Source organism: Oncorhynchus mykiss, chromosome 23 (genome assembly GCF_057628025.1).
Source record: "Oncorhynchus mykiss isolate SJ-2025 chromosome 23, ASM5762802v1, whole genome shotgun sequence".
In the NCBI taxonomy this organism is placed as follows: Eukaryota; Metazoa; Chordata; class Actinopteri; order Salmoniformes; family Salmonidae; genus Oncorhynchus; species Oncorhynchus mykiss.
The window spans coordinates 64,795,152-64,823,066 of NC_143044.1; the positions used below are offsets into that span (position 1 = coordinate 64,795,152).

The 27,915-nt window shown below is 45.8% G+C and overlaps 1 protein-coding gene across 1 annotated transcript in view; it reads right to left on the minus strand.

The window, feature by feature from the left end:
- Nucleotides 1–27,915, minus strand: part of entpd1 (ectonucleoside triphosphate diphosphohydrolase 1) — a 74,140-nt gene that overhangs the window by 1,379 nt on the left and 44,846 nt on the right. The window contains exons 3-9 of the mRNA XM_036959855.2: nt 22,438–22,555; nt 21,700–21,850; nt 15,190–15,349; nt 13,168–13,371; nt 12,793–13,050; nt 12,030–12,137; nt 10,935–11,072 (exon numbers count right to left, since the gene is read on the minus strand). Of these exons, the coding sequence (XP_036815750.1) occupies nt 10,935–11,072; nt 12,030–12,137; nt 12,793–13,050; nt 13,168–13,371; nt 15,190–15,349; nt 21,700–21,850; nt 22,438–22,555 (1,137 nt within the window). The remainder of the gene's footprint in view (nt 1–10,934; nt 11,073–12,029; nt 12,138–12,792; nt 13,051–13,167; nt 13,372–15,189; nt 15,350–21,699; nt 21,851–22,437; nt 22,556–27,915) is intronic.

Genomic DNA, 27,915 nt, shown 5'->3' on the forward strand with positions numbered 1-27,915 from the left:
TGGTTTAGATCTTATCTGTCGGGAAAGATATCAGTTTGTCTCTGTGAATGGTTTGTCCTCTGACAAATCAACTGTAAATTTCGGTGTTCCTCAAGGTTCCGTTTTAGGACCACTATTGTTTTCACTATATATTTGACCTCTTGGGGATGTCATTCGAAAACATAATGTTAACTTTCACTGCTATGCGGATGACACATTAGCTGTACATTTCAATGAAACATGGTGAAGCCCCAAAATTGCCCTCGCTAGAAGCATGTGTTTCAGACATAAGGAAGTGGATGGCTGCAAACTTTCTACTTTTAAACTCGGACAAAACAGAGATGCTTGTTCTAGGTCCCAAGAAACAAAGAGATCTTCTGTTGAATCTGACAATTAATCTTAATGGTTGTACAGTCATCTCAAATAAAACTGTGAAGGACCTCGGCGTTACTCTGGATCCTGATCTCTCTTTTGAAGAACATATCAAGACCATTTCAAGGACAGCTTTTTTCCATCTACGTAACATTGCAAAAATCAGAAACTTTCTGTCCAAAAATGATGCAGAAAAATTAATCCATGCTTTTGTCACTTCTAGGTTAGACTACTGCAATGCTCTACTTTCCGGCTACCCGGATAAAGCACTAAATAAACTTCAGTTAGTGCTAAATACGACTGCTAGAATCCTGACTAGAACCAAAAAAATTGATCATATTACTCCAGTGCTAGCCTCCCTACACTGGCTTCCTGTCAAAGCAAGGGCTGATTTCAAGGTTTTACTGCTAACCTACAAAGCATTACATGGGCTTGCTCCCACCTATCTCTCTGATTTGGTCCTGCCGTACATACCTACACATACGCTACGTTCACAAGACGCAGGCCTCCTAATTGTGAAGTACAAGCATTTCGCTACACTCGCATTAACATCTGCTAACCATGTGTATGTGACAAATACAATTTGATTTGATTTAATTGTCCCTAGAATTTCTAAGCAAACAGCTGGAGGCAGGGCTTTCTCCTATAGAGCTCAATTTTTATGGAACGGTCTGCCTACCCATGTCAGAGACGCAAACTCGGTCTCAACCTTTTAAGTCTTTACTGAAGACTCATCTCTTCAGTGGGTCATATGATTGAGTGTAGTCTGGCCCAGGAGTGGGAAGGTGAACGGAAAGGCTCTGGAGCAACGAACCGCCCTTGCTGTCTCTGCCTGGCTGGTTCCCCTCTTTCCACTGGGATTCTCTGCCTCTAACTCTATTACAGGGGCTGAGTCACGTGCTTACTGGGGCTCTCTCATACCGTCCCTGGGAGGGGTGTGTCACCTGAGTGGGTTGAGTCACTGATGTGGTCATCCTGTCTGGGTTGGCGCCCCCCCTTGGGTTGTGCAGTGGCGGAGATCTTTGTGGGCTATACTCAGCCTCTTCTCAGGATGGTAAGTTGGTGGTTGAAGATATCCCTCTAGTGGTGTGGGGGCTGTGCTTTGGCAAATTGGGTGGGGTTATATCCTTCCTGTTTGGCCCTGTCCGGGGGTGTCCTCGGATGGGGCCACAGTGTCTCCTGACCCCTCCTGTCTCAGCCTCCAGTATTTATGCTGCATTAGTTTATGTGTCGGGGGGCTAGGGTCAGTTTGTTATATCTGGAGTACTTCTCCTGTCCTATTCAGTGTCCTGTGTGAATCCCACATATGCTCTCTCTAACTCTCTCTTTCTTTCTCTCTCTCTGAGGACCTGAGCCCTAGGACCATGCCTCAGGACTACCTGACATGATGACTCCTTGCTGTCCCCAGTCCACCTGGCCGTGCTGCTGCTCCAGTTTCAACTGTTCTGCCTTATTATTATTGGACCATGCTGGTCATTTATGAACATTTGAACATCTTGGCCATGTTCTGTTATCTCCACCCGGCACAGCCAGAAGAGGACTGGCCACCTCACATAGCCTGGTTCCTCTCTAGGTTTCTTCCTAGGTTTTGGCCTTTCTAGGGAGTTTTTCCTAGCCGCCGTGCTTCTACACCTGCATTGCTTGCTGTTTGGGGTTTTAGGCTGGGATTCTGTATAGCACTTTTAGATATCAGCTGATGTACGAAGGGCTATATAAATACATTTGATTTGATTTTGATTTGATTTTGTTGACCAGAGCCCTATATGGAACACTACTGTTGACCAGAGCCCTATTCCCTATATAGAGGAAGTATATATAAAGGAAGTTCCATGCAATAAGGGCTCTATATAATACTGTACGCTTTACGGAATTTGTCCTGGATTAGAGGTGTCACGATCGTCGTAGTGAGGAGACCAAGGCGCAGGGTGATATGAATACATGTTCTATATTTAATGAAGAAAGAACACTGAAACAAACTTACAAAACAACAAACGACGGTGACGCTATATAATCTAAATGTGCAGACACAGGCAACTGCCTCTAATTGAGAACCAATCTAGGCAACCATAGACATACATAAACACCTCAATGGTAAACAACCCCATAAACCTACAAAACCCCTAGACAGTACAAAACAAATACATCACCCATGTCACACCCTGACCTAACCAAAATACACTGCTCAAAAAAATAAAGGGAACACTAAAATAACACATCCTAGATCTGAATGAATAAAATATTCTTATTAAATACTTTTTTCTTTACATAGTTGAATGTGCTGACAACAAAATCACACACAAATTATCAATGGAAATCAAATTTATCAACCCATGGAGGTCTGGATTTGGAGTCACACTCAAAATCAAAGTGGAAAACCACACTACAGGCTGATCCAACTTTGATGTAATGTCCTTAAAACAAGTCAAAATGAGGCTCAGTAGAGTGTGTGGCCTCCACGTGCCTGTATGACCTCCCTACAATGCCTGGGCATGCTCCTGATGAGGTGGCGGATGGTCTCCTGAGGGATCTCCTCCCAGACCTGGACTAAAGCATCCGCCAACTCCTGGACAGTCTGTGGTGCAACGTGGCGTTGGTGGATGGAGCAAGACATGATGTCCTAGGTGTGCTGAATTGGATTCAGGTCTGGGGAACGGGCGGGCCAGTCCATAGCATCAATGCCTTCCTCTTGCAGGAACTGCTGACACACTCCAGCCACATGAGGTCTAGCATTGTCTTGCAGTAGGAGGAACCCAGGGCCAACCACACCAGCATATGGTCTCACAAGGGGTCTGAGGATCTCATCTCGGTACCTAATGGCAGTCAGGCTACCTCTGGCGAACACATGGAGGGCTGTGCGGCCCCCCAAAGAAATGCCACCCCACACCATGACTGACCCACCACCACACCTGTCATGCTGGAGGATGTTGCAGGCAACAGAATGTTCTCCATGGTGTCTCCAGACTGTCACGTCTGTCACATGTGCTCAGTGTGAACCTGCTTTCATCTGTGAAGAGCACAGGGCGCCAGTGGCGAATTTGCCAATCTTGGTGTTCTCTGGCAAATGCCAAACGTCCTGCATGGTGTTTGGCTGTAAGCACAACCCCCACCTGTGGACGTCGGACCCTCATACCACCCTCATGGAGTCTGTTTCTGACCGTTTGAGCAGACACATGCACATTTGTGGCCTGCTGTAGGTCATTTTGCAGGGCTCTGGCAGTGCTCCTCCTTGCACAAAGGTGGAGGTAGCGGTCCTGCTGCTGGGTTGTTGCCCTCCTACGGCCTCCTCCACGTCTCCTGATGTACTGGCCTGTCTCCTGGTATCGCCTCCATGCTCTGGACACTACGCTGACAGACACAGCAAACCTTCTTGCCACATCTCGCATTGATGTGCCACCCTGGATGAGCTGCACTAGCTGAGCCACTTGTGTGGGTTGTAGACTCCGTCTCATGCTACCACTAGAGTCAAAGCACCGCCAGCATTCAAAAGTGACCAAAACATCAGCCAGGAAGCATAGGAACTGAGAAGTGGTCTGTGGTCCCCACCTGCAGAACCACTACTTTATTGGAGGTGTCTTGCTAAATGTCTAGAATTTTCACCTGTTGTCTATTCCATTTGCACAACAGCATGTGAAATTTATTGTCAATCAGTGTTGCTTCCTAAGTGGACAGTTTGATTTCACGTGTGATTGACTTGGAGTTACATTGTGTTGTTTAAGTGTTCCCTTTATTTTTTTGAGCAGTGTATATAAAGAAAACAAAGAATACTCAGGTCAGGGCGTGACAAGAGGACTGTCAAAAGACCTCTGGTGGGGTAAGTGTGTGTGTCAGAGCTGTGTGTAAGTTGATTATGCAAACAATTTGGGATTTTCAACACATTGTTTCTTATAAAAAGAAGAAGTGATGCAGTCAGTCTCTCCTCAACTCTGAGCCAAGTGAGACTGGCATGCATAGTATTTATATCAGCCCTCTGATTACAATGAAGAGCAAGACGTGCCTTTGCTCTGGGCCAGCTACAGCTTAACTAGGTGTTTCTTTGCAGCACTTGACCACATGACTGGACAATAATCAAGATAAGATCAAACTAGAGCCCGCAGGACCTGCTTTAGGAGTGTGGTGTCAAGAAATCTGAGCATCTTTTTTAAATTTATTTTTTAATCCCCATTTCGCCCTAATTTCGTGGTATCCAATTGTTAGTAGTTACTATCTTGTCTCATCGCTACAACTCCCGTACGGGCTCGGGAGAGACGAAGGTCGAAAGCCATGCATCCTCCGAAACACAACCCAACCAAGCCGCACTGCTTCTTAACACAGCGCGCATCCAACCCGGAAGCCAGCCGCACCAATGTGTCGGAGGAAACACTGTGCACCTGGCGACCTGGTTAGCGTGCACTGCGCCTGGCCCACCACAAGAGTCGCTAGTGGGCGATGAGACAAGGATATCCCTACAGACCAAACCCTCGCTAACCCGGACGACGCTAGGCCAATTGTGTGCCGCCCCATGGACCTCCCGGTCGCAGCCGGCTGCGACAGAGCCTGGGCGAGATCCCAGAATCTCTGGTGGTACAGCTAGCGCTGCGATGCCCTAGACCACTGCGCCACCCGGGAGGCCCGAGCATGTCTTTTTTATGGACAGACCTCTCCCCATCTTTACAACCATTGTAAACTATCATGGTCAAAAGATTAAATCTAAGGTAACCCCAAGTAATTTAGTCTCCTCAACTTGTTCAACAGCCACACCATTCATTACCAGATTCAGGATAAATGCTGAACAGAAATATAAATGCAACATGCAACAATTTCAAAGATTTTACTGAGTTACAGTTCATATAATTAATGAATTCATTAGTCCCTAATCTATGGATTTCACATAACTGGGAGTACAGATATGCATCTGTTGGTCAAAGATACCTTAAGAAAGGGTAGGGAAGAGGATCAGAAAACCAGTCAGTACCTGATGTGACCGCCATCTGCCTCATACAGCGTGACACATCTCCTTCACATAGAGTTGATCAGGGATTGTGGCCTGTGGAATGTGGTCCCACTCATCTTCGATGGCTGTGCAAAGATGTTGTATATTTGTCGGGAACTGGAACATGCTGTCGTACACGTCGATCCAGAGCATCCCAAACATGCTTAATGGGTGACATGTCTGGTGAGTATGTAGGCCAGGGAAGAACTAGGACATTTTCAGCTTCTAGGAACTGTGTACAGTTCCTTGCAACATGAGGTGGTGCTTTATCATGCTGAAATACGAGGTGATGTTCCAATGGGCCTCAGGAACTCGTCACGGTATCTCTGCATTCAAATTGCCATTGATAAAATGCAATTGTGTTCGCTGTCCGTAGCTTATACCTGCTTACACCATAACTCCACCACCACCATGTGGCACTCTGTTCACAACGTTGACATCAGCAAACCGCTCGTCCATGTGACGCCATACATGTGGTCTGCGGTTGTGAGGCCGGACGTACTGCCAAATCCTCGAAAACGACGAAGGCAGCTTATGTTAGAGAAATGATGGAGTTATGACTTCTGGCGCCGACAGAGACGGCCACCTCGCTTCGCATATTTTTTTAATGTGTTATTTCTTACATTGTTACCCCAGGAAATCTTAGGTTTTATTACATACTGTCGGGAGGAACTATTTGATATAAGAGCAACGTCAACTCACCAACATTACGACCAGGAATACAACTTTCACAAAGCGGATGCTCTGTTTGGTCCGCCACCCAGGACAATGGATAGGATCCCAGCCGGCGACCCAAAACAACGGCGCCGCAGAAGGGGCTGACGGAGCGGTCTTCTGGTCAGGCTCCGTAGACAGGCAAATCGCACACCGCTCCCGAGCATACTACTCGCCAATGTCCAGTCACTTGACAACAAGGTAAACGAAATCCGAGCAAGGTTGCCTTCCAGAGAGACATCAGAGACTAACGTTCTTTGTTTCACGGAAACATGGCTCACTCTGGATACGTTATCAGAGTCAGTACAGCCACCTGGTTTCTTCACGCACCGCGCTGACAGAAACAAACATCTCTCTGGTAAGAAGGGCAGGGGGGTATGCCTTATGATTAACGAGTCGTGGTGTGATCATAACAACATACAGGAACTCAAGTCCTTTTGTTCACCTGACTTAGAATTGCTTACAATCAAATGCCGACCACATTATCTACCAAGAGAATTCTCTTTGATCATAATCACAGTCGTGTATACCCCCCCCCCCCCCCCAAGCAGACACATCGACGGCCCTGAAAGAACTTCATTTGACTCTATGTAAACTGGAAACCACATATCCTGAGACTGCATTTATTGTAGCTGGGGATTTTAACAAGGCTGATCTGAAAACAAGGATCCCTACATTTTTATCAGCATATCGAATGCGCAACACGGGCTGGCAAAACCCTGGATCGTTGTTATTCTAACTTCTGTGGCGCATATAAAGCCCTCCCCTGCCCTCCTTTCGGAAAATCTGACCACGACTCCATTTTGTTGCTCCCAGCCTATAGACTAAAACTAAAAGAGGAAGCGCCAGGTCTGTTCAACGCTGGTCTGACCAATCGGATTCCACGCTTCAAGATTGCTTCGATAACGTGGACTGGGATATATTTCGCATAGCGTCGAACAACAACACTGATGAATACGCTAATTTGGTGAGGGACTTTATTAGCAAGGGCATCGGTGATGTTGTACCTACAGCGTGTATTAAAACATTCCCCAACCAGAAACCGTGGATTGAAGGCAGCATTCGCGCAAAACTGAAAGTGCGAACCACTGCTTTTAATCATGGCAAGGTGACCGGAAACATGACCGGATACAAACAGTGTAGCTATTCCCTCCGCAAGGCAATAAAACAAGCTAAGCGTCAGTATAGAGACAAAGTAGAGTCGCAATTCAACGGCTCAGACACGAGAGGTATGTGGCAGGGTCTACAGTCCATCACGGACTACAAAAGGAAATCCGGCCCCGTCGCGTACCAGGATGTCTTGCTCCCAGACAAACTGGAAAACTTATTTGCTCGCTTTGAGGGAAACACAGTGCCACTGTCATGTCCCGCTACAAAAACCTGCGGGCTATCCTTCACTGCAGCCAATGTGAGTAAAACATTTAAACGTGTTAACCTTTGCATGGCTGCCCGCCCAGACGGCACCCCGAGCCGCGTCCTGGTGCTGGCTGGTGTGTTTACGGACATATTCAATCAATCCTTGTCCCAGTCTGCTGTTCCCACATGCTTCAAGAGGGCCACCATTGTTCCTGTTCCCAAGAAAGCGACGGTAACTGAGCTAAATGACTAGCACTCACTTCCGTCATCATGAAGTGCTTTGAGAGACTAGTCAAGGACCATATCACCTCCACCTTTACCTGACACCCTAGACCCACTCTAATTTGCTTACCGCCCCAATAGGTCCACAGACGACATAATCACAATCACACTGGACACTGCCCTAACCCATCTGGACAAGAGGAATACCTATGTAAGAATGCTGTTCATCGACCACAGCTCAGCATTTAACACCATAGTACCCTACAAACACGTCATTAAGCTCTGGGTCTCGACCCCGCCCTGTGCAACTGGGTCCTGGACTTCCTGACGGGCCGCCTCCAGGTGGTGAGGGTAGGTAACAACATCTCCACCCCGCTGATCCTCAAAAATGGGGCCCCACAAGGATACGTTCTCAGCCCTCTCCTGTACTCTCCTGTATGTTCACCCATGACTGCGTGGCCATGCACGTCTCCAACTCAATCATCAAGTTTGCAGACGACACTACAGTGGTAGGCTTGATTACCAACAACGACGATACGGCCTACAGGGAGAAGGTGAGGGCCCTCGGAGTGTGGTGTCAGGAAATAACCTAACACTCAATGTCAACAAAACAAAAGAGATGGTTGTGGACTTCAGGAAACAGCAGAGGGAGCAGCCCCCTATCCACATCGACGGGACAGTAGTGGAGAGGGTGGAAAGTTTTAAGTTCCTTGGCGTACACATCACAGACAAACTGAAATGGTCCACCCACACAGACAGCGTGGTGAAGAAGGCTCAGCAGCGCCTCTTCAACCTCAGAAGGCTGAAGAAATTTGGCTTGTCACCAAAAACACCCACAAACGTTTACAGATGCACAATCGAGAGCATCCTGTCAGGCTGTATCACCGCCTGGTACGGCAACTGTTCCGCCCACAACCGAAGGCTCTCCAGAGGGTTGTGAGGTCTTCACAACGCATCACAAACTACCTGCCCTCTAGGACACCTACACCACCCGATGTCACAGGAAGGCCAAAAAGAGTCATCAAGACAAGTCATCAAGGACAACAACAACCCGAGCCACTGCATGTTCACCCCGCTATCATCAAGAAGGCGAGGTCAGTACAAGTGCATCATAGCGTGGACCGAGAGACTGAAAAACAGCTTCTATCTCAAGGCCATCAGACTGTTAAACAGCCATCACTAACATTGAGTGCCTGCTGCCAACATGCTGACTCAACTCCTGCCACTTTAATGATAAAAAATTGATGTAATAAATGTATCACTAGCCACTTTAAACAATGCTACTTTATATAATGTTTACATACCCTACATTACTCATCTCATATGTGTATACTGTACTCTGTATATACTGTATACCATCTACTGCATCTTGCCTATGCTGTTCGGCCATCACTCATTCATATATTTTTATGTACATATTCTTATTCATTCCTTTACACTGTGTATAAGGTAGTTGTTGTGAAATTGTTAGGTTAGATTACTTGTTGGATATTACTGCATTGTCGGAACTAGAAGCACAAGCATTTTGCTACACTCGCATTAACATCTGCTAACCATGTGTATGTGACAAATAAAAAGTGATTTGATTTGATGATTTTGATTTGAAATTAACATTCAATTATCTGGCAACAGCTCTGGTGGACATTCCTGCAGTCGCATGCCAATTGCACGCTCCCTCAAAACTTGAGACATCTGTGGCATTGTGTTGTGTGGCAAAACTGCATATTTTAGATTGGTCTTTTATTCTCCCCAGCACAAGGTGTACCTGTGTTTTTTTAATTGAACCTTTATTTAATCTCCACCCGGCACAGCCAAAAGAGGACTGGCCATCCCACATATGCTCTCTCTAATTCTCTCTTTCTTTCTCTCTCTCGGAGGACCTGAGCCCTAGGACCATGCCCCAGGAATACCTGACATGATGACTCCTTGCTGTCCCCAGGAATACCTGACATGATGACTCCTTGCTGTCCCCAGTCCACCTGACCGTGCTGCTGCTCCAGTTTCAACTGTTCTGCCTTATTATTATTCGACCATGCTGGTCATTTATGAACATTTGAACATCTTGGCCATGTTCTGTTATAATCTCCACCAGGCACAGCCAGAAGAGGACTGACCACCCCACATAGCCTGGTTCCTCTCTAGGTTTCTTCCTAGGTTTTGGCCTTTCTAGGGAGTTTTTCCTAGCCACCGTGCTTCTACACCTGCATTGCTTGCTGTTTGGGGTTTAGGCTGGGTTTCTGTACAGCACTTTGAGATATCAGCTGATGTACGAAGGGCTATATAAATAAATTTGATTTGATTTGAAATTTGATTTGATTATTTAACCAGGTAGGACAGTTGAGAACAAGTTCTCATTTACAACTGCGACCCGGCCAAGATAAAGCAAAGCAGTGCGAAACAAACAACAGAGTTACACGAGATAAACAAACGTACGTACAGTGTGTGCAAATGTAGTAAGATTAGGGAGGTAAGGCAATAAATAGGCCATAGTGGCGAAATAATTACAATTTAGCAATTGAACACTGGAGTGGTAGATGTGCAGAAGATGAATGTGCAAGTAGAGATACTGGGGTGCAAATGAGCAAAAAATAAAGAACAATATGGGGATGAGGTAGTTGGGTGGGCTACAGATGGGCTGTGTACAGGTGCAATGAATGGTTAGCTGCTCTGACAACTGATGCTTAATTAAAGTTAGTGAGGGAGATATAAGACTCCAGCTTCAGTGATTTTTGCAATTCGTTCCAGTCATTGGCAGCAGAGAACTGGAAGGAAAGAAGGACAAAGGAGGAATTGACTTTGGGGGTGACCAGTGAAATATACCTGCTGGAGTGGAGCAGGAGAGTGTTTTGAAGTTAAGTTTTTGGAAAAGAAAATATATAAAAGATATGCGAATAAAGATGTAAATATATATATACACGGGACACGACAAGCCGAGGACAAAGGACGTCTGATTGCTATGCCATCTTGGTATAAATTTCTACCTCGATCACTCCAGTATCCCTGCACATTGTTAATATGGTACTGACCCTGCATATAGTATACTTTCTTTATCATGTTCTTCTGATTTCTACTGTGTTTTTGTTCTACTTTAGTCTATTGTGTGGTACTATACTGATATTGATTACTGCATTGTTGGGAAAACAGCCCAAAAGGCATTTCACTGTACTTGTACACGTGACAATAAAACAGTGAAACTTGAAGACTGATAGTGTGACATTAATGCATATTTAACTACTAACAACATAACATAACTCTTAACCAGCTATCAATACTGATAACATGTTCATACAGGCCTGTTTATATTGCCAGGTGTGTGTCTGACCTTCTTGATGAACGTGATGTCTGTCCATGTGTCTGAGGTGAAGTTGTATCCGTCAGTCAGTAGAGACAGGATGTAGCTCCCAGAGAAACAATACTCTGCCAGATACTTCTCCTTCACATCAGGGTGCTGCTGTTTGATCTGCACACACACATTACACATCGAGTGCAGTGAGGATTGTGACTGGGAGAAAGTGCATGTGTGCTTATATGTGTATGTATATGTATTAATTAAGGATCCCCATTAGTTCCTGCCGAGGTAGCAGCTACTCTTCCTGGGGTTTATTATGGATCCCCATTAGTTCCTGCCAAGGCAGCAGCTACTCTTCCTGAGGTTTATTATGGATCCCCATTAGTTCCTGCCAAGGCAGCAGCTACTCTTCCTGGGGTTTATTATGAATCGCCATTAGTTCCTGCCAAGGCAGCAGCTACTCTTCCTGGGGTTTATTATGGATCCCCATTAGTTCCTGCCAAGGCAGCAGCTACTCTTCCTGGGATTTATTATGGATCCCCATTAGTTCCTGCCAAGGCAGCAGCTACACTTCCTGGGGTTTATTATGGATCCCCATTAGTTCCTGTCAAGGCAGCAGCTACTCTTCCTGGGTTTTATTATGGATCCCCATTAGTTCCTGCCAAGGCAGCAGCTACTCTTCCTGGGGTTTATTATGGATCGCCATTAGTTCCTGCCAAGGCAGCAGCTACTCTTCCTGGGGTTTATTATGGATCCCCATTAGTTCCTGCCAAGGCCGCAGCTACTCTTCCTGGAGTCCAGCAACATTACGGTAGTTATATACAATTTAAAATATTACAAAACCTTACATTTCATTAAAAAAATTGCCACATTACGTGTGTTCCCTCAGGCCACTACTCTACTACCACATATTTACAACACAAAACCCATGTGTCTGTAGAGTGCGTGTCTTATTATGTGTAAGCATGTGTGTGTGTATATACCTGGGTCCAGGGTGTAGAACAGTAAGCATGTGTGTGTGTGTGTGTGTGTATATACCTGGGTCCAGGGTCTAGAACAGTAGCATGTGTGTGTGTATATACCTGGGTCCAGGGTCTAGAACAGTAGCATGTGTGTGTGTGTATATACCTGGGTCCAGGGTCTAGAACAGTAGCGCTCCAGCTTCTCCCTGCTGCTTTCCAGAGAGCCTGATGTCAAGTTCAGAAAGTTCATCACAAAGTAGAATGCTGAGAATGCCTGAGAGAGAGACAGAGAGGAGAGAGACAGAGAAGAGAGAGGAGAAGAGAAGAAAGAGGAGAGAGAAAAGTGAGACGAGAGAAATAAAGGGAGGGAGAGAGGAGACAAGCGATAAATAAAGAGGGAGAGAAGAGACAGAGAGAGACAGAAAGAGAAGGAGAGAGAGAGACAGAGAGCGAGAGACAGAAAGAAGAGACAGACAGGGAGGGAGAGAGAAGAGACAGAGAGCGAGAGACAGAAAGAAGAGACAGACAGGGAGGGAGAGAGAAGAGACAGACCGAGAGAGACAGAAAGAGGGAGAGAGAGACAGAGAGAGGGAGAGAGAGAGGTAGAGAGAGACAAAGAGAGATACAGAAAGAGACAGCTAAATTAAAAAGACAGATGATTCTGAGAATTTTCTCACAACTTGTCATTCTCATCACTAAGAAGTGTTCTGCATTCAATCCCAGAAGGGGTTACCAGGGGTTTACAAGACCCTGTTGAAGAACCCTTTTTGGTTCCAGGTATAACCCTTTTGGTTCCAGGTAGAACCCTTTTGGGTTCCATGAAGGTTCTACCTGAAACCAAAAAGGGTTATCCTATAGGGACAGCCGAAAAAACCCTTTTGGAACCCTTTTTTCTAGGAATGTAGGGTTAGGGTAAAAGTTAAGCTCACCCCAAACGGCCCCTGTAGTGGTGGCTGGTAGACCCTGTTGAAAGAACAGCGACTGAAGCTGCAGCTACTGAAGTTGAAGATTCTTCTGACTACTTCCTGGCACAATGATGCGTTTCCTGCTCCTACGTGAGTGAAACTGTCCCTGGAGACGAGGGGTTTCCCAGCCATGACGCATGGGCTGGAGTACACGCTAAAGTAGCTTCGATCAACACTATAACCTGGGTGGAAACACGGGTCTAGCACTGAGCTGTCCCCAGACTGACAGACAGACAGACAGAAAGACACAGACAGACAGAAACACAGACAGACACACAGAGTTATGAGCCAGGGATCAAAGGTAAGACATCAGGATTAGAGGTCTGGGGTCAAGATTACCTGAGTCTGCTGAGCAAGCGCCAGTTTGAGCGCTTGGTCTTTCCCGTAGCACAGGAAACTGTGTGTGTAGAGGAAGTAGTCATTTCCATACAGACGGAAGGTCACAGCGTTCTCCGCCGATTCCTCCGCCACATCCTGATTGGCTACAAAGCTGATCTGAGTGGAGGCTCCGCCCAGGTCAAGAGCTCCGGTGGTCCCTGAGCCCTGCAACACACACACACACACACACACACACACACAGAGTTTGCTCTATAACCTGTTAGTTCACATGCCTTGTGACCGTGGCCTAAAGGCCGAGACAATAAGACTCACCCTACTGGTAGACAATAAGACAATAAGACTCACCCTACTGGTAGAGAAGCACCACCCTCCTCTCTGTCATGTTGACTCACCCTACTGGTAGAGAAACACCACCCTCCTCTCTGTCATGTTGACTCACTCTACTGGTAGAGAAACACCACCCTCCTCTCTGTCATGTTGACTCACCCTACTGGTAGAGAAACACCACCCTCCTCTCTGTCATGTTGACTCACCCTACTGGTAGAGAAACACCACCCTCCTCTCTGTCATGTTGACTCACCCTACTGGTAGAGAAACACCACCCTCCTCTCTGTCATGTTGAATCACCCTACTGGTAGAGAAACACCACCCTCCTCTCTGTCATGTTGACTCACCCTACTGGTAGATAAACACCACCCTCCTCTCATGTTGACTCGCCCTACTGGTAGAGAAACACCACCCTCCTCTCATGTTGACTCACCCTACTGGTAGAGAAACACCACCCTCCTCTCTGTCATGTTGACTCACCCTACTGGTAGAGAAACACCACCCTCCTCTCTGTCATGTTGACTCACCCTACTGGTAGAGAAACACCACCCTCCTCTCTGTCATGTTGACTCACCCTACTGGTAGAGAAACACCACCCTCCTCTCATGTTGACTAAACAGTCTATCACTCTGTCATACAGTACACGGTTTTATGTGTTGTTGTTCTAGGCTACCTGGCTAAATTGCTTGCTTGCTAGCCTAACTTCCTTTCATGGCCAACGTTACCTAGTTAACATTGGCCTTCTACATCTAGCTACATATTGAACTTCCATCCTCTCAGGCCAGGGGGGCACAGCAATGTGTGAATTAATGGTTGGATCAGAGTCGCAGTTATAATCATTGGCCAGTACAGAGAACTAAGTAAAACCACAAGTCCATATCCCTATCTCCATCCATGGCTAATTTAGGAAAGGGACAATTTTAGCTAGCTAGCTAGCCAGCCATCACAGGACAACAACACAACGAGATGCAACAATTCAAGTTGTTTCTGTCAATGACGTATGCTCTCAATGCGATTTGATGGTTGTGATGTCAAATCCAAGCTGTCTTCCCTTTCATTCAACACTATGGGCGGCAACAATGTCATACTCTTTATGACCAGACAGCATCAGATAGCTTGCCTACAGAGATAAAGGGGCAGTTTCATTCGCTCTTAGGCTTTTCTTGGGTAAGATACAGGGCATTTTGTTAAGTATTCAGACCCTTTCCCCACAAGCAACATTCTGAGATGAACTTTGTTCTTAGCCAGCCCCCAACACAGTTAACACAGATGAAATATGGAAAACCATTCCATTCCTTTTAATAAGTGGCAGTTTAGTTTTGTTTGTATGAACAATTACAGTGTAAAGCAACATGTTTTATATGTAGGTACCAGTATTTTGTCTCCTCCATACCCCAACTTCTGTTCTTGCCACATTTTTAAGGAGTTCTGTTTACACACCTCCTTGACAGTATTTTATTATTTACATGGGCTGTTTTAATATTCGTCTAGAATGAAGATGAAAAAAGCGCTTTCATTTTAAAACTAGCAGCGTTTAATTTTGTTTTGTCATTTTGGATAATGGGATAATGTGGAGTACTGCTACATCTTCCATCCCTGGAATGAGGTACGTTTTCCAGCCATACCCTGCATTCGTTACTGGGGTGCAAACATTATGGTTGAGCAGTGTTTAAACACGAAAGAGAATGTTCTCACCTGTTTCAGTCGGTCACTCAGGTAGTTAACAGTGACCCAGCCGAAGGCTCCCTCCTCCTGGCCTGTGATGATGCGAGCGCCCTGATAGGAGAACGGAGAGGACCGCAACACCTCCTCTACTGACCAAAGCACCTGATCAGACAAACTCTGGTTCTCCATCCTACACACACACACACACCCCTTTTGGTTAGTCCAGTGTTTTCATTTTTACTTTCTGATTAGTGTACAGTGTTTTCATAATGACTTCCTGATCAGGTTAGCTTATTAACTTTCTAGTTAGTGTCCAGTAACTTTCTAGTTGGTGTTCAGTGTTTTCCTAATCATTTCCTGGTTAGTGTCTATTCTTTTCATAATAACCTCCTAGTTATTATCCAGTGTTTTTATATTAACTTCCTGGTTATTGTCCAGTAACTTCCTTGTTGTTGCCCAGTGTTTTCCTGTTAACTTTCTGGTAAGTATCTAGTGTTTTTGAAAAAAACTTCCTAGTTATTGTCAAGTGTTGTCAAATTAACTTCCTCATTAGCGTCCAGCGTTTTCAGAAATTCCTGGTTAGTGTCTAATGCTGCCAATGACTGGAACGAACTGCAAAAAAATCACTGTAGACTCATATCTCCCTCACTGGCTTTTTTCTTTGGGATGCAATCCCGTTAACGGGATCGATATGACAACAGCCAGTGAATGCAGGGCGCCAAATTCTAAACAACAGAAATCTCATAATTAAAATTCCTCAAACATACATGTATGTATCTTATACCGTTTTAAAGGTAATCTTGTTGTTAATCCCACCACAGTGTCCGATTTCAAATAGGCTTTACAGCGAAAGCACCACAAACGATTATGTTAGGTCACCACCAACTCACAGAAAAACACAGCCATTTTTTTCCAGCCAAAGAGAGGAGTCACAAAAAGCACAAATAGAGATACAATTAATCACTAACCTTTGATGATCTTCATCAGATGACACTCATAGGACTTCATGTTACACAATACATGTATGTTTTGTTTGATAAAGTTCATATTTATATAAAAAAATCTCTGTATACATTGGCGCGTTACGTTCATTAGTTCCAAAAACATTCGGTGATAATGCAGAGAGCCACATCATTTTACAGAAATACTCATTATAAATGTCGATAAATACAATTGTTAGACTTGGAAATATAGATGTACCTCTCCTTAATGCAACCGCTGTGTCAGATTATAAAAAACTTTACGGAAAAAGAATGCAATAATCTGAGACGACGCTCAGAAAATAAATACAATTATCAAGTCAACAGAGTCAACAGAAATCAGAAATCAGAAATCACATTATAAATATTCCCTTTCCTTTGACGATCTTCATCAGAATGCACTCCCAGGAATCCTAGTTCCACAATAAATGCTTGATTTGTTCGATAATGTCCATTATATATGTCGAAGTAGCTACTTTTGTTAGCACGTTTAGTACACAAATCCAAACGCTTGTGCAGGTCCATCCGAACATCGGACGAAAACTTCAAAAAGTTATATTACAGGTCGAAGAAACTTGTCAAACTAAGTATAGAATCGATCTTTAGGATGTTGTTATCATAAATCTTCAATAAAGTTCCAACCGGAGAATTCCTATATCTGTAGAGAAGCCATGGAACGCAGGTCGCTATCAAGTGAAATGCACATGACCAGTACCTGGCTCTCTGCCAGACCACTGACTCAAAGAGCTCCAATCCAACTCCACAACACAGTAGAAGCCTCATTTGAGTTTCTAAAGATGGTTGACATCTAGTGGAAGCACTAGGAAGTGCAACCTTATCCATATCCCACTGTGTATTCAATAGGGGCTGGGTTGAAAGTGACCAGCTGGCTGCTACCCAATAACACAGATAGGCTGCAGAGCCGTCTGTTTAGCTTGCTGCTACCCAATAACACAGATAGGCTGCAGAGCCGTCTGTTTAGCTCGCTGCTACCCAATAACACAGATAGGCTGCAGAGCCGTCTGTTTAGCTCGCTGCTACCCAATAACACAGATAGGCTGCAGAGCCGTCTGTTTAGCTTGCTGCTACCCAATAACACAGATAGGCTGCAGAGCCGTCTGTTTAGCTTGCTGCTACCCAATAACACAGATAGGCTGCAGAGCCGTCTGTTTAGCTTGCTGCTACCCAATAACACAGATAGGCTGCAGAGCCGTCTGTTTAGCTTGCTGCTACCCAATAACACAGATAGGCTGCAGAGGCGTCTGTTTAGCTTGCTGCTACCCAATAACACAGATAGGCTGTAGAGCCGTCTGTTTAGCTTGCTGCTACCCAATAACACAGAAAGGCTGCAGAGCCGTCTGTTTAGCTTGCTGCTACCCAATAACACAGATAGGCTACAGAGCCGTCTGTTTAGCTTGCTGTTACCCAATAACACTGATATGCTGCAGAGCCGTCTGTTTAAGTTGCTGCAGAGCCATCTGTTTAGTTTGCTGCTACCCAATAACACTGATAGGCTGCAGAGCCATCTGTTTAGCTGGCTGCAGATCCGTCTGTTTAGCTGGCTGCAGATCCGTCTGTTTAGCTGGCTGCAGAGCCGTCTGTTTAGCTGGCTGCAGAGCCGTCTGTTTAGCTGGCTGCAGAGCTGTCTGTTTAGCTGGCTGCAGAGCCGTCTGTTTAGCTGGCTGCAGAGCCGTCTGTTTAGCTGGCTGCAGAGCCGTCTGTTAAGCTGGCTGCAGAGCCGTCTGTTTAGCTGGCTGTTCAGCATGAGCAGTTAGCGCCAAACGACTTGGGAAACCCAGCTTCAGCTTTATTCATTGGGAAACTAATGAAAGCCTCACAAGCTGTTTTATACTGAACAAAAATATAAACGTAACATGCAACGATTTCTAACATTTTACTGAGTTACAGTTCATATAAGGACATCAGTCACTTTAGGTCTATGGATTTTCACAACTGGGAATAAAGATATGCATCAGTTTGTCACAGATGCCTTAAAAAATGGTAGGTACATGGATTAGAAAACCAGTCAGTATCTGGTGTGATCACGATTTGCCTCATGCAGCGGGACACATCTCCTTCACATAGAGTTGATCAGGCTGTTGATTGTGGCCTGTGGAATGTTGTCCCACCCCTCTTCAATGGCAGTGCGAAGTTGCTGGATATTGGTGGGAACTGGAACACGCTGTCCTACACGTCAATTCAGAGCATCACGAACATGCTCAATGGGTGACATGTCTGGTGAGTATGCAGGCCATGGATGAACTGGGACATTTTCAACTTCCAGGAACTGTGTACAGATCCTTGCGACACGGAGCCGTGCATTATCGTGCTGAAACATGAGGTGATGGCGGTGGATGAATGGCACGACAATGGGCCTCAGGATCTCGTCATGGTATCTCTCTGCATTCAAATTGCCATTGATAAAACGCAATTGTGTTCACTGTCCGTAGCTTATGCCTTCCCACACCATAACCCCACTGCCACCATAGGGCACTTAATTCACAACGTTGACATCAGAAAAACGCTCGCCCAAACAACGCCATACACGTGGTCTGCGGTTGTGAGGCCAGTTGTACGTACTGCCTAATTCTCTAAAAAGACTATGAGGGTGGCTTATGCTAGGGAAATGAAAATTAAATTCTCTGGCAACAGCTATGGTGGACATTCCTGCATTCAGCATGCCAATTGCAGGCTCCCTCAAAACGTGAGACATCTGTGGCATTGTGTTGTGTCACAAAACCGCACATTTTAGAGTGGCCTTTCATTGTCCCCAGCACAAGGTACACCTGTGTAATTGTCATGCTGTTGAATCAACTTCTTGAAATGCCACATCTGTCAGGTAGATGGATTATCTTGGCAAAGGAGAAATGCTCACTAACAAAGATGGAAACAAATTTGTCCACACAATTTTAGAGAAAGAAGCTTTTAGTGCATATGGAAAATTTCAGGGATCTTTAATTTCAGCTCATGAAACATTGGACCAACACTTTACACATTTTACTAATATTTTTGTTCAGTCGAGTTTCACTGTGTTATTTTTACCTTTCCACAAACTGTCTATTGCTTGATATAAGCAGGTTTATCCAAATGTGTCAAAGAATAGGTCATCCAGGATTAGTTGGGTAGTAGTGGCTAATGTCTGGCCAGTCAGTAGTTTCAGCTCTCTTCCTAAACACTGTTGGGTAGTAGTGGCTAATGTCTGGCCAGTCAGTAGTTTCAGCTCTCTTCCTAAACGCCATTGGGTGGTAGTGGCTAATGCCTGGCCAGTCAGTAGTTACAGCTCTCCTCCTAAATGCCATTGGGTGGTAGTGGTTAATGCCTGGCCAGTCAGTAGTTACAGTTCTCCTCCTAAACACTGTTGGGTAGTAGTGGTTCTGGCCAGTCAGTAGTTACAGCTCTCCTCCTAAACACTGTTGGGTAGTAGTGGTTAATGCCTGGCCAGTCAGTAGTTACAGTTCTCCTCCTAAACACTGTTGGGTAGTAGTGGTTAATGCCTGGCCAGTCAGTAGTTACAGTTCTCCTCCTAAACACTGTTGGGTAGTAGTGGTTCTGGCCAGTCAGTAGTTACAGCTCTCCTCCTAAACACTGTTGGGTAGTAGTAGTTCTGGCCAGTCAGTAGTTACAGTTATCCTCCTAAACACCATTGGGTAGTAGTGGTTAATGCCTGGCCAGTCAGTAGTTACAGTTCTCCTCCTAAACACTGTTGGGTAGTAGTGGTTCTGGCCAGTCAGTAGTTACATCTCTCCTCCTAAACACTGTTGGGTAGTAGTGGTTCTGGCCAGTCAGTAGTTACAGCTCTCCTCCTAAACACTGTTGGGTATTAGTGGTTCTGGCCAGTCAGTAGTTACAGTTCTCCTCCTAAACACTGTTGGGTAGTAGTGGTTAATGCCTGGCCAGTCAGTAGTTACAGTTCTCCTCCTAAACACTGTTGGGTAGTAGTGGTTAATGCCTGGCCAGTCAGTAGTTACAGCTCTCCTCCTAAACACTGTTGGGTAGTAGTGGTTAATGCCTGGCCAGTCAGTAGTTACAGCTCTCCTCCTAAACACTGTTGGGTAGTAGTGGTTAATGCCTGGCCAGTCAGTAGTTACAGTTCTCCTCCTAAACACTGTTGGGTATTAGTGGTTCTGGCCAGTCAGTAGTTACAGCTCTCCTCCTAAACACTGTTGGGTAGTAGTGGTTCTGGCCAGTCAGTAGTTACATCTCTCCTCCTAAACACTGTTGGGTAGTAGTGGTTCTGGCCAGTCAGTAGTTACAGTTCTCCTCCTAAACACTGTTGGGTAGTAGTGGTTCTGGCCAGTCAGTAGTTACAGCTCTCCTCCTAAACACTGTTGGGTAGTAGTGGTTCTGGCCAGTCAGTAGTTACAGTTCTCCTCCTAAACACTGTTGGGTAGTAGTGGCTAATGCCTGGCCAGTCAGTAGTTACAGTTCTCCTCCTAAACACTGTTGGGTATTAGTGGTTCTGGCCAGTCAGTAGTTACAGCTCTCCTCCTAAACACTGTTGGGTAGTAGTGGTTAATGCCTGGCCAGTCAGTAGTTACAGTTCTCCTCCTAAACACTGTTGGGTAGTAGTGGTTCTGGCCAGTCAGTAGTTACAGCTCTCCTCCTAAACACTGTTGGGTAGTAGTGGTTCTGGCCAGTCAGTAGTTACATCTCTCCTCCTAAACACTGTTGGGTAGTAGTGGTTCTGGCCAGTCAGTAGTTACAGTTCTCCTCCTAAACACTGTTGGGTAGTAGTGGTTCTGGCCAGTCAGTAGTTACAGCTCTCCTCCTAAACACTGTTGGGTAGTAGTGGTTCTGGCCAGTCAGTAGTTACATCTCTCCTCCTAAACACTGTTGGGTAGTAGTGGTTCTGGCCAGTCAGTAGTTACAGTTCTCCTCCTAAACACTGTTGGGTAGTAGTGGTTCTGGCCAGTCAGTAGTTACAGCTCTCCTCCTAAACACTGTTGGGTAGTAGTGGTTCTGGCCAGTCAGTAGTTACAGCTCTCCTCCTAAACACTGTTGGGTAGTAGTGGTTCTGGCCAGTCAGTAGTTACAGCTCTCCTCCTAAACACTGTTGGGTAGTAGTGGCTAATGCCTGGCCAGTCAGTAGTTACAGTTCTCCTCCTAAATGCGGTGATCACTGGATAATTTGAAGATCAGCGTCATTGAAGTTGGTGGTTCGTTACTACTCATTTCTGATCTGTCATCACTAGTTGCCAGAGCCACAAAGTCAGAAAACATACCTACCTCTACAATTTATATTCTTAAAATATGATTTTTAAACCTAAACCTAATCTTAACCCTAACCATAACCACATTGCTAACCTTATGCCTAACCCTAACCTTAAATTAAGACCAAAAAGCTAATTTGAGTTTTCACACATTTTTACAATATAACCAATTTTGACTTTGTGACTGTACTATCTGGTGGAAATCTTTCCGATCTGAGACGAGGGAAATTGTTTGCCTGGTTTGGTGTTTTGTTAAGGGAGTGGTCACGCACCCAAGAAGGCTTAACCAATCATCCGACGGATAATACATGCAGCTATCCTACGAAACAACATTTTGCATCCAGAGGTACCTGAGCAGCCTCATTCCGGCGGTGGCCCCCAGGTAGAGGGGGGTCTCGTGGTGCCTGCTTAGGGGGATGAGGCTCTCTGCTTCCTTCATACAGCTCTTCAGAGACGCCCCTGCCTGCCCTGGAAACACAGAGTAGCTGGAGATACCAGCACCTGGACGGATGGCCGGACGGACGCACACACACACACACACACACACACACACACACTTTAACTAGATAACAAATCAAATTTTATTGGTCACATACACATGGTTAGCAGATGTTAATGCGAGTGTAGCGAAATGCTTGTGCTTCTAGTTCTGACAATGCAGTAACAACTAACGAGTAATCTAACCTAACAATTCCACAACAACTACCTTATACACGCAAATCTAAAGGGATGGAATAAGAATATGTACATATAAATATATGGATGAGCGATGGCCATGTGCCATAGGCAAGATGCAGTAGATGGCATAGAATACAGTATATACTGTACATATGAGATGAGTAATGTAGGACATGTAGACATTATTAAAGTGGCGTTATTTAAAGTGACTAGTGATACCTTCAAATCCATTTATTAAATAGATTAAAGTGGACAGAGATTCGAGTCTGTATGTTGGCAGCAGCCTCTGTGCTAGTGATGGCTGTTTAATGGTCTGACGGCCTTGAGATAGAAGCTGTTTTTCAGTCTCCCGGTCCCAGCTTGCTAGGTTTTTATAGTGTGTGTGTGTCTGTGTGTGTGTGTGTATCTACCTTGGACTTTGCAGGAGTGTGTCTGCTGCACTCTTCCAGTGTCGTTATCCTTCTCTGCTGGCCACTCGTAGATATACACTGCTGTATGTGAGGAGCCAGCATCCAGGACGATCCCATACTGAGAGATGGAGAGAGACACATTTTCAACCTCTGACCCAGTCTGTAATACCTACATGTTTCAAGCAAACCACCATAGTCCCTGTAGCTAAGAATGTAACCTGTCTAAATGAATACCAACCCATAGCACACATCTTTTGCCATGACATTTGTATTTATTCTGGATTCCCAATTAGCTGATTGAGAAAGAAAAGGAAAGCCGAGCTCTAGGAGCTCAGATGAAATAATGTAATACCTTAATAACCAATGTTTGGTCATCAGGGTATAATGACAAAGACTGAGGGTCACTAGTTTATATAGTGTCAAAGGACACACAGGTGTCTGTAATCATGGCCAGGTGTGGCCTGATATCATTGGTTAATTCTCAGACATAAGAATAACATACGAAAACATGAATGGATAGCATACGATCATAGATAACATTTGGCTACATAGGCCTACAAACATTTACAATGAATAGCAAAATCACAATCACAAGAATGGCTTCAGATCAAAGTCTTCATTGAGACCGAAGGGAGCAAGGTCCTTTAAATGAAAGATCCAGGCAGCCTCTCGTTTTAACAATAAATTGTCGAGGTCACCCCTCTGCTAGGGAGGGTGACATGTTCGATGGACAATATAACGTAGGGTTGAAATCTTGTGGTTCGCTTCCAAAAAGTGGACCACAACTGGGTAAGTCATGTTTTTGCACCTAATGGTGCTACGATGCTCCAAGATTCGTACTTTTAATTTGCACTTTGTTTTACCCACATCATTTTTTACCACAAGGACAAGTTATAAGATAAATAACTGCCTTAGTGGAGCACGTGGAAACACCTTTGATTGGGATCTGTTTCCCTGTTTGTGGGTGTTTGAAGGATCTACATTTATAAGTGCCATTGCATTGATCACAGCCGTTACACTACTAGTTTCCATCCAGTAGAGGCGTAAATAGACGTTGTGCTGGGATATTTTGGGGTGGTAAATCAGAGTCAACCAGTTGATCTCTGAGATTTCTGCCCTGTGAGAATAGGATCTAGGGAGGTTACCATAACACATTACCGATACTGTCATCGGATCTTAGAATGTGCCGATGTTTGTGATCGATTATTTTCCCAAGTCTAGGTCCTAAACAGATTCTACCCCCAAGCCATAAGACTCCTGAACATCTAATCAAATGGCTACCCAGACTATTTGCATTGCCTCTCCTCTTCTACGCTGCTGCTAATCTCTGTTATTATCTATGCATAGTCACTTTAATAACTCTACCTGTACATGTACATATTACCTCAATTACCTCGACTAGCCGCATATTGACTCTGTACCGGTACCCCCTGTATATAGTCTCCATATTGACTCTGTACCGGTACCCCCTGTATATAGCCTCCACATTGACTCTGTACCGGTACCCCCCTGTATACAGTCTCGCTGTTGTTATTTTACTGCCGCTCTTTTTTAAACTGCATTGATGGTTTGGGATTGTAAGTAAGGTTGTATTTGGGACATGTGACAAATAACATTTGATTTGATTTGGATATTTCAGTTTTTTGCTAATTCTTTTGATTCGACAGAATTGGCTGTAGGGCAAACTGTTTTCAAGGGAAGTGGGTGACAACTATCAGCCCTCAACACACTGTTACGCTCAGTAGGTTTCCTGTAAAGATCAGTGTATAGAACATTATCTTCACACAAAATCAGAAGATCAAGGAAACTGATTTGACGTGTATCAGATTGCATAGTAAATCTCAGATGCTCAGAACAGGAGTTAAGAAAAGCATGGAACGCCTGGAGCTGTGTTGCATCACCCCTCCACAGAACACAAGTATCATCAACATACCATTTCCACATAGTAATGTCATTCAAGAAAACATTTTTGAGAGGATTGAGAATAGACTGTTTTATGTAACCCACATACAAATTAGCATAGTTAGGAGCCATGGGGGCCATAGCAGTACCCTTCATCTGAATAAAGAAACAATTTAGAAACATGAAGTAGTTATGTGTGAGTAATATTTCAGCCAATGTTATAATGCAATACTGGAAGGTAGTTCATTAGTTCACTGTTCTGAGACCAGACTGCTGGTGTCCTTTAGGAGGGGATCTGTTCTGAGACCATACTGCTGGTGTCCTTTAGGAGGGGAGCTGTTCTGAGACCATACTGCTGGTGTCCTTTAGGAGGGGAGCTGTTCTGAGACCATACTGCTGGTGTCCTTTACAAAGGAGGGGAGCTGGTCTGAGACCATACTGCTGGTGTCCTTTACAAAGGAGGGGAGCTGGTCTGAGACCATACTGCTGGTGTCCTTTACAAAGGAGGGGAGCTGGTCTGAGACCATACTGCTGGTGTCCTTTAGGAGGGGAGCTGTTCTGAGACCATACTGCTGGTGTCCTTTACAAAGGAGGGGAGCTGGTCTGAGACCATACTGCTGGTGTCCTTTACAAAGGAGGGGAGCTGGTCTGAGATCATACTGCTGGTGTCCTTTACAAAGGAGGGGAGCTGGTCTGAGATCATACTGCTGTTGTCCTTTACAAAGGAGGGGAGCTGGTCTGAGACCATACTGCTGGTGTCCTTTAGGAGGGGAGCTGTTCTGAGACCATACTGCTGGTGTCCTTTAGGAGGGGAGCTGTTCTGAGACCATACTGCTGGTGTCCTTTAGGAGGGGAGCTGTTCTGAGACCATACTGCTGGTGTCCTTTAGGAGGGGAGCTGTTCTGAGACCATACTGCTGGTGTCGGTCTCAGAACAGCTCCCCTCCTTTATAAAGGACACCAGCAGTAAGGTCTCAGACCAGCTCCCCTCCTAAAGGACACCAGCAGTATGGTCTCAGAACAGCTCCCCTCCTAAAGGACACCAGCAGTATGGTCTCAGAACAGCTCCCCTCCTCCATACTGCTGGTGTCCATACTGCTGGTGTCCTTTGAGGGTAGCTGTTCTGAGACCATACTGCTGGTGTCCTTTAGGAGGGGAGCTGTTCTGAGACCATACTGCTGGTGTCCTTTATAAAGGAGGGGAGCTGTTCTGAGACCAGACTGCTGGTGTCCTTTAGGAGGGGAGCTGTTCTGAGACCATACTGCTGGTGTCCTTTAGGAGGGGAGCTGGTCTGAGACCATACTGCTGGTGTCCTTTAGGAGGGGAGCTGTTCTGAGACCATACTGCTGGTGTCCTTTGAGGGGAGCTGGTCTGAGACCATACTGCTGGTGTCCTTTAGGAGTGGAGCTGTTCTGAGACCATACTGCTGGTGTCCTTTATAAAGGAGGGGAGCTGTTCTGAGACCAGACTGCTGGTGTCCTTTAGGAGGGGAGCTGTTCTGAGACCATACTGCTGGTGTCCTTTAGGAGGGGAGCTGTTCTGAGACCTTACTGCTGGTGTCCTTTACAAAGGAGTGGATTCAGCATGTCAATACCTCTCACAAATATAAGTAGTGATGAAGTCATTATCTCCTCCACTTTGAAGGAGAGATTGACATGCATATTATTAATGTTAGCTCTCCGTGTATATTTAAGAGCCAGCTGCGCTACCCTGTTCTGAAATATTTGCAAATTTCCTAAGTCCCTCTTTGTGGCACTTGACCACACGACTGAACAGTAGTCCAGGTGCGACAAAACTAGGGCCTGTAGGACCTGCCTTGTTGATAATGCTGTTAAGAAGGCAGAGCAGCGCTTTATTATAGACATCCTTACTACTGTTGTATCAATATGTTTTGACCATGACAGTTTATAATCCAGGGTTACTGCAAGCAGTTGTCACGTTCGTTGAATGGAGGAGACCAAGGCGCAGCGTGATATGAATACATGTTACTTTAATGACGACGAAGAAACACATAAACAAACTACAAAAACACCAAAACGAACGTGAAGCTAAATATAGTGCTGACACAGGCAACTAACACATAGACAATAACCCACGAAATACCCAAAGAAGATGGCTGCCTAAATATGGTTCCCAATCAGAGACAACGATAAACAGCTGCCTCTAATAGAGAACCAATCTAGGCAACCATAGACATACATAAACACCTAGATAGTAAACACCCCCATAAACATACAAAACCCCTAGACAGTACAAAAAACATACATCACCCATGTCACATCCTGACCTAACCAAAATAATAAAGAAAACAAAGAATACTAAGGTCAGGGCGTGACAGTACCCCCCCAAAGATGTGGACTCCCGGCCGCACACCTAAACCTATATGGGAGGGTCTGGGTGGGCATAACTCCGAGGTGGCGATTCTGGCTCGGGAAGTGGACCCCGTTCCACTTCTGACTGTCACACTTACTTAATGTCTCTGAAGCGGGAACCCTCACCGCCGACCACGGACTAGAGGACGCCACTGGACTGATGGTCGAGTCTGGAGTGAGTGGCGCCTCTGGATTGGAGAGAGACTCTGGCGGATCCGGACTGGAGGGAGACTCTGGCGGATCCGGACTGGGACCCGTCGTGGTAGGTTCCGGACTGCGACTCGTCGTGGTAGGTTCCGGACTCCGGCCCGTCGTAGGAGGTTCCGGTCTGTAGACTATCGCCGGATGCTCTGGACTGGGTACTGTTGCCGGACGCTCTGGACTGGGTACTGTTGCCGGACGCTCTGGACTGGGTACTGTTGCCGGACGCTCTGGACTGGGTACTGTCGCCGGACGCTCTGGACTGGGGCCCCCACTTCCTCTCCTCCCTCTTCATCCTCCCCCTCAAGTCTCCTTCCACCCTCCTCACTATCCCTTCCACCCCCCAATCTCTCCCTGTCTTAACCATGTTCTGCCTGGCTTCCCACAGCCCCCGTTTAAAGAGACTCATGAGAAGCCAGAGCAGAAACCTTTCCCTATCTGTCCCTCTCGCTCTCCCTACACCTCTCTCTAACCTGGCCCACGTCAATACAAAATCCCCTCTTACCAAACCTAACAACACCTGTGCCCTAGCCCATACTACTCTGGCAAAGGCACAGTCCCAAAAGGCATGGCGCACAGTCTCCTCCCTGCCACAAGAGGATCTTGGACAGGTGGGGGATTGCGCCAAACTATGCCGGTACTATGATGGAACGTACCGGCAAGCACTTGTGGAGGCTCAACCAATTCAGGTCCTTGAGCCTGTTGTCCAGGCCCCGCGCCTGCACTCCCTCCCAGACCACTACAGGCGCCGGACTCCCTGCCTGTCTGACCTCCTCGTACAGGTGCCTGTGATCTAAACCTACTCGGGCAACTTCAAGCTCGGGGTGCGCACGCAGCTACTTGGCCGCATGGCCAAAGTGCCACGGCAGCTGTTCCGCCCGAGGACCCGTGTTAGACCACACCATTACGCTTCTCGCCTGATACGAGAAGAACACCCGCAAGAGATAACCCGACGGGTGTATCACTGGATGAGCAAGCTCCGTTAACAAGACAGAAACTAAAAT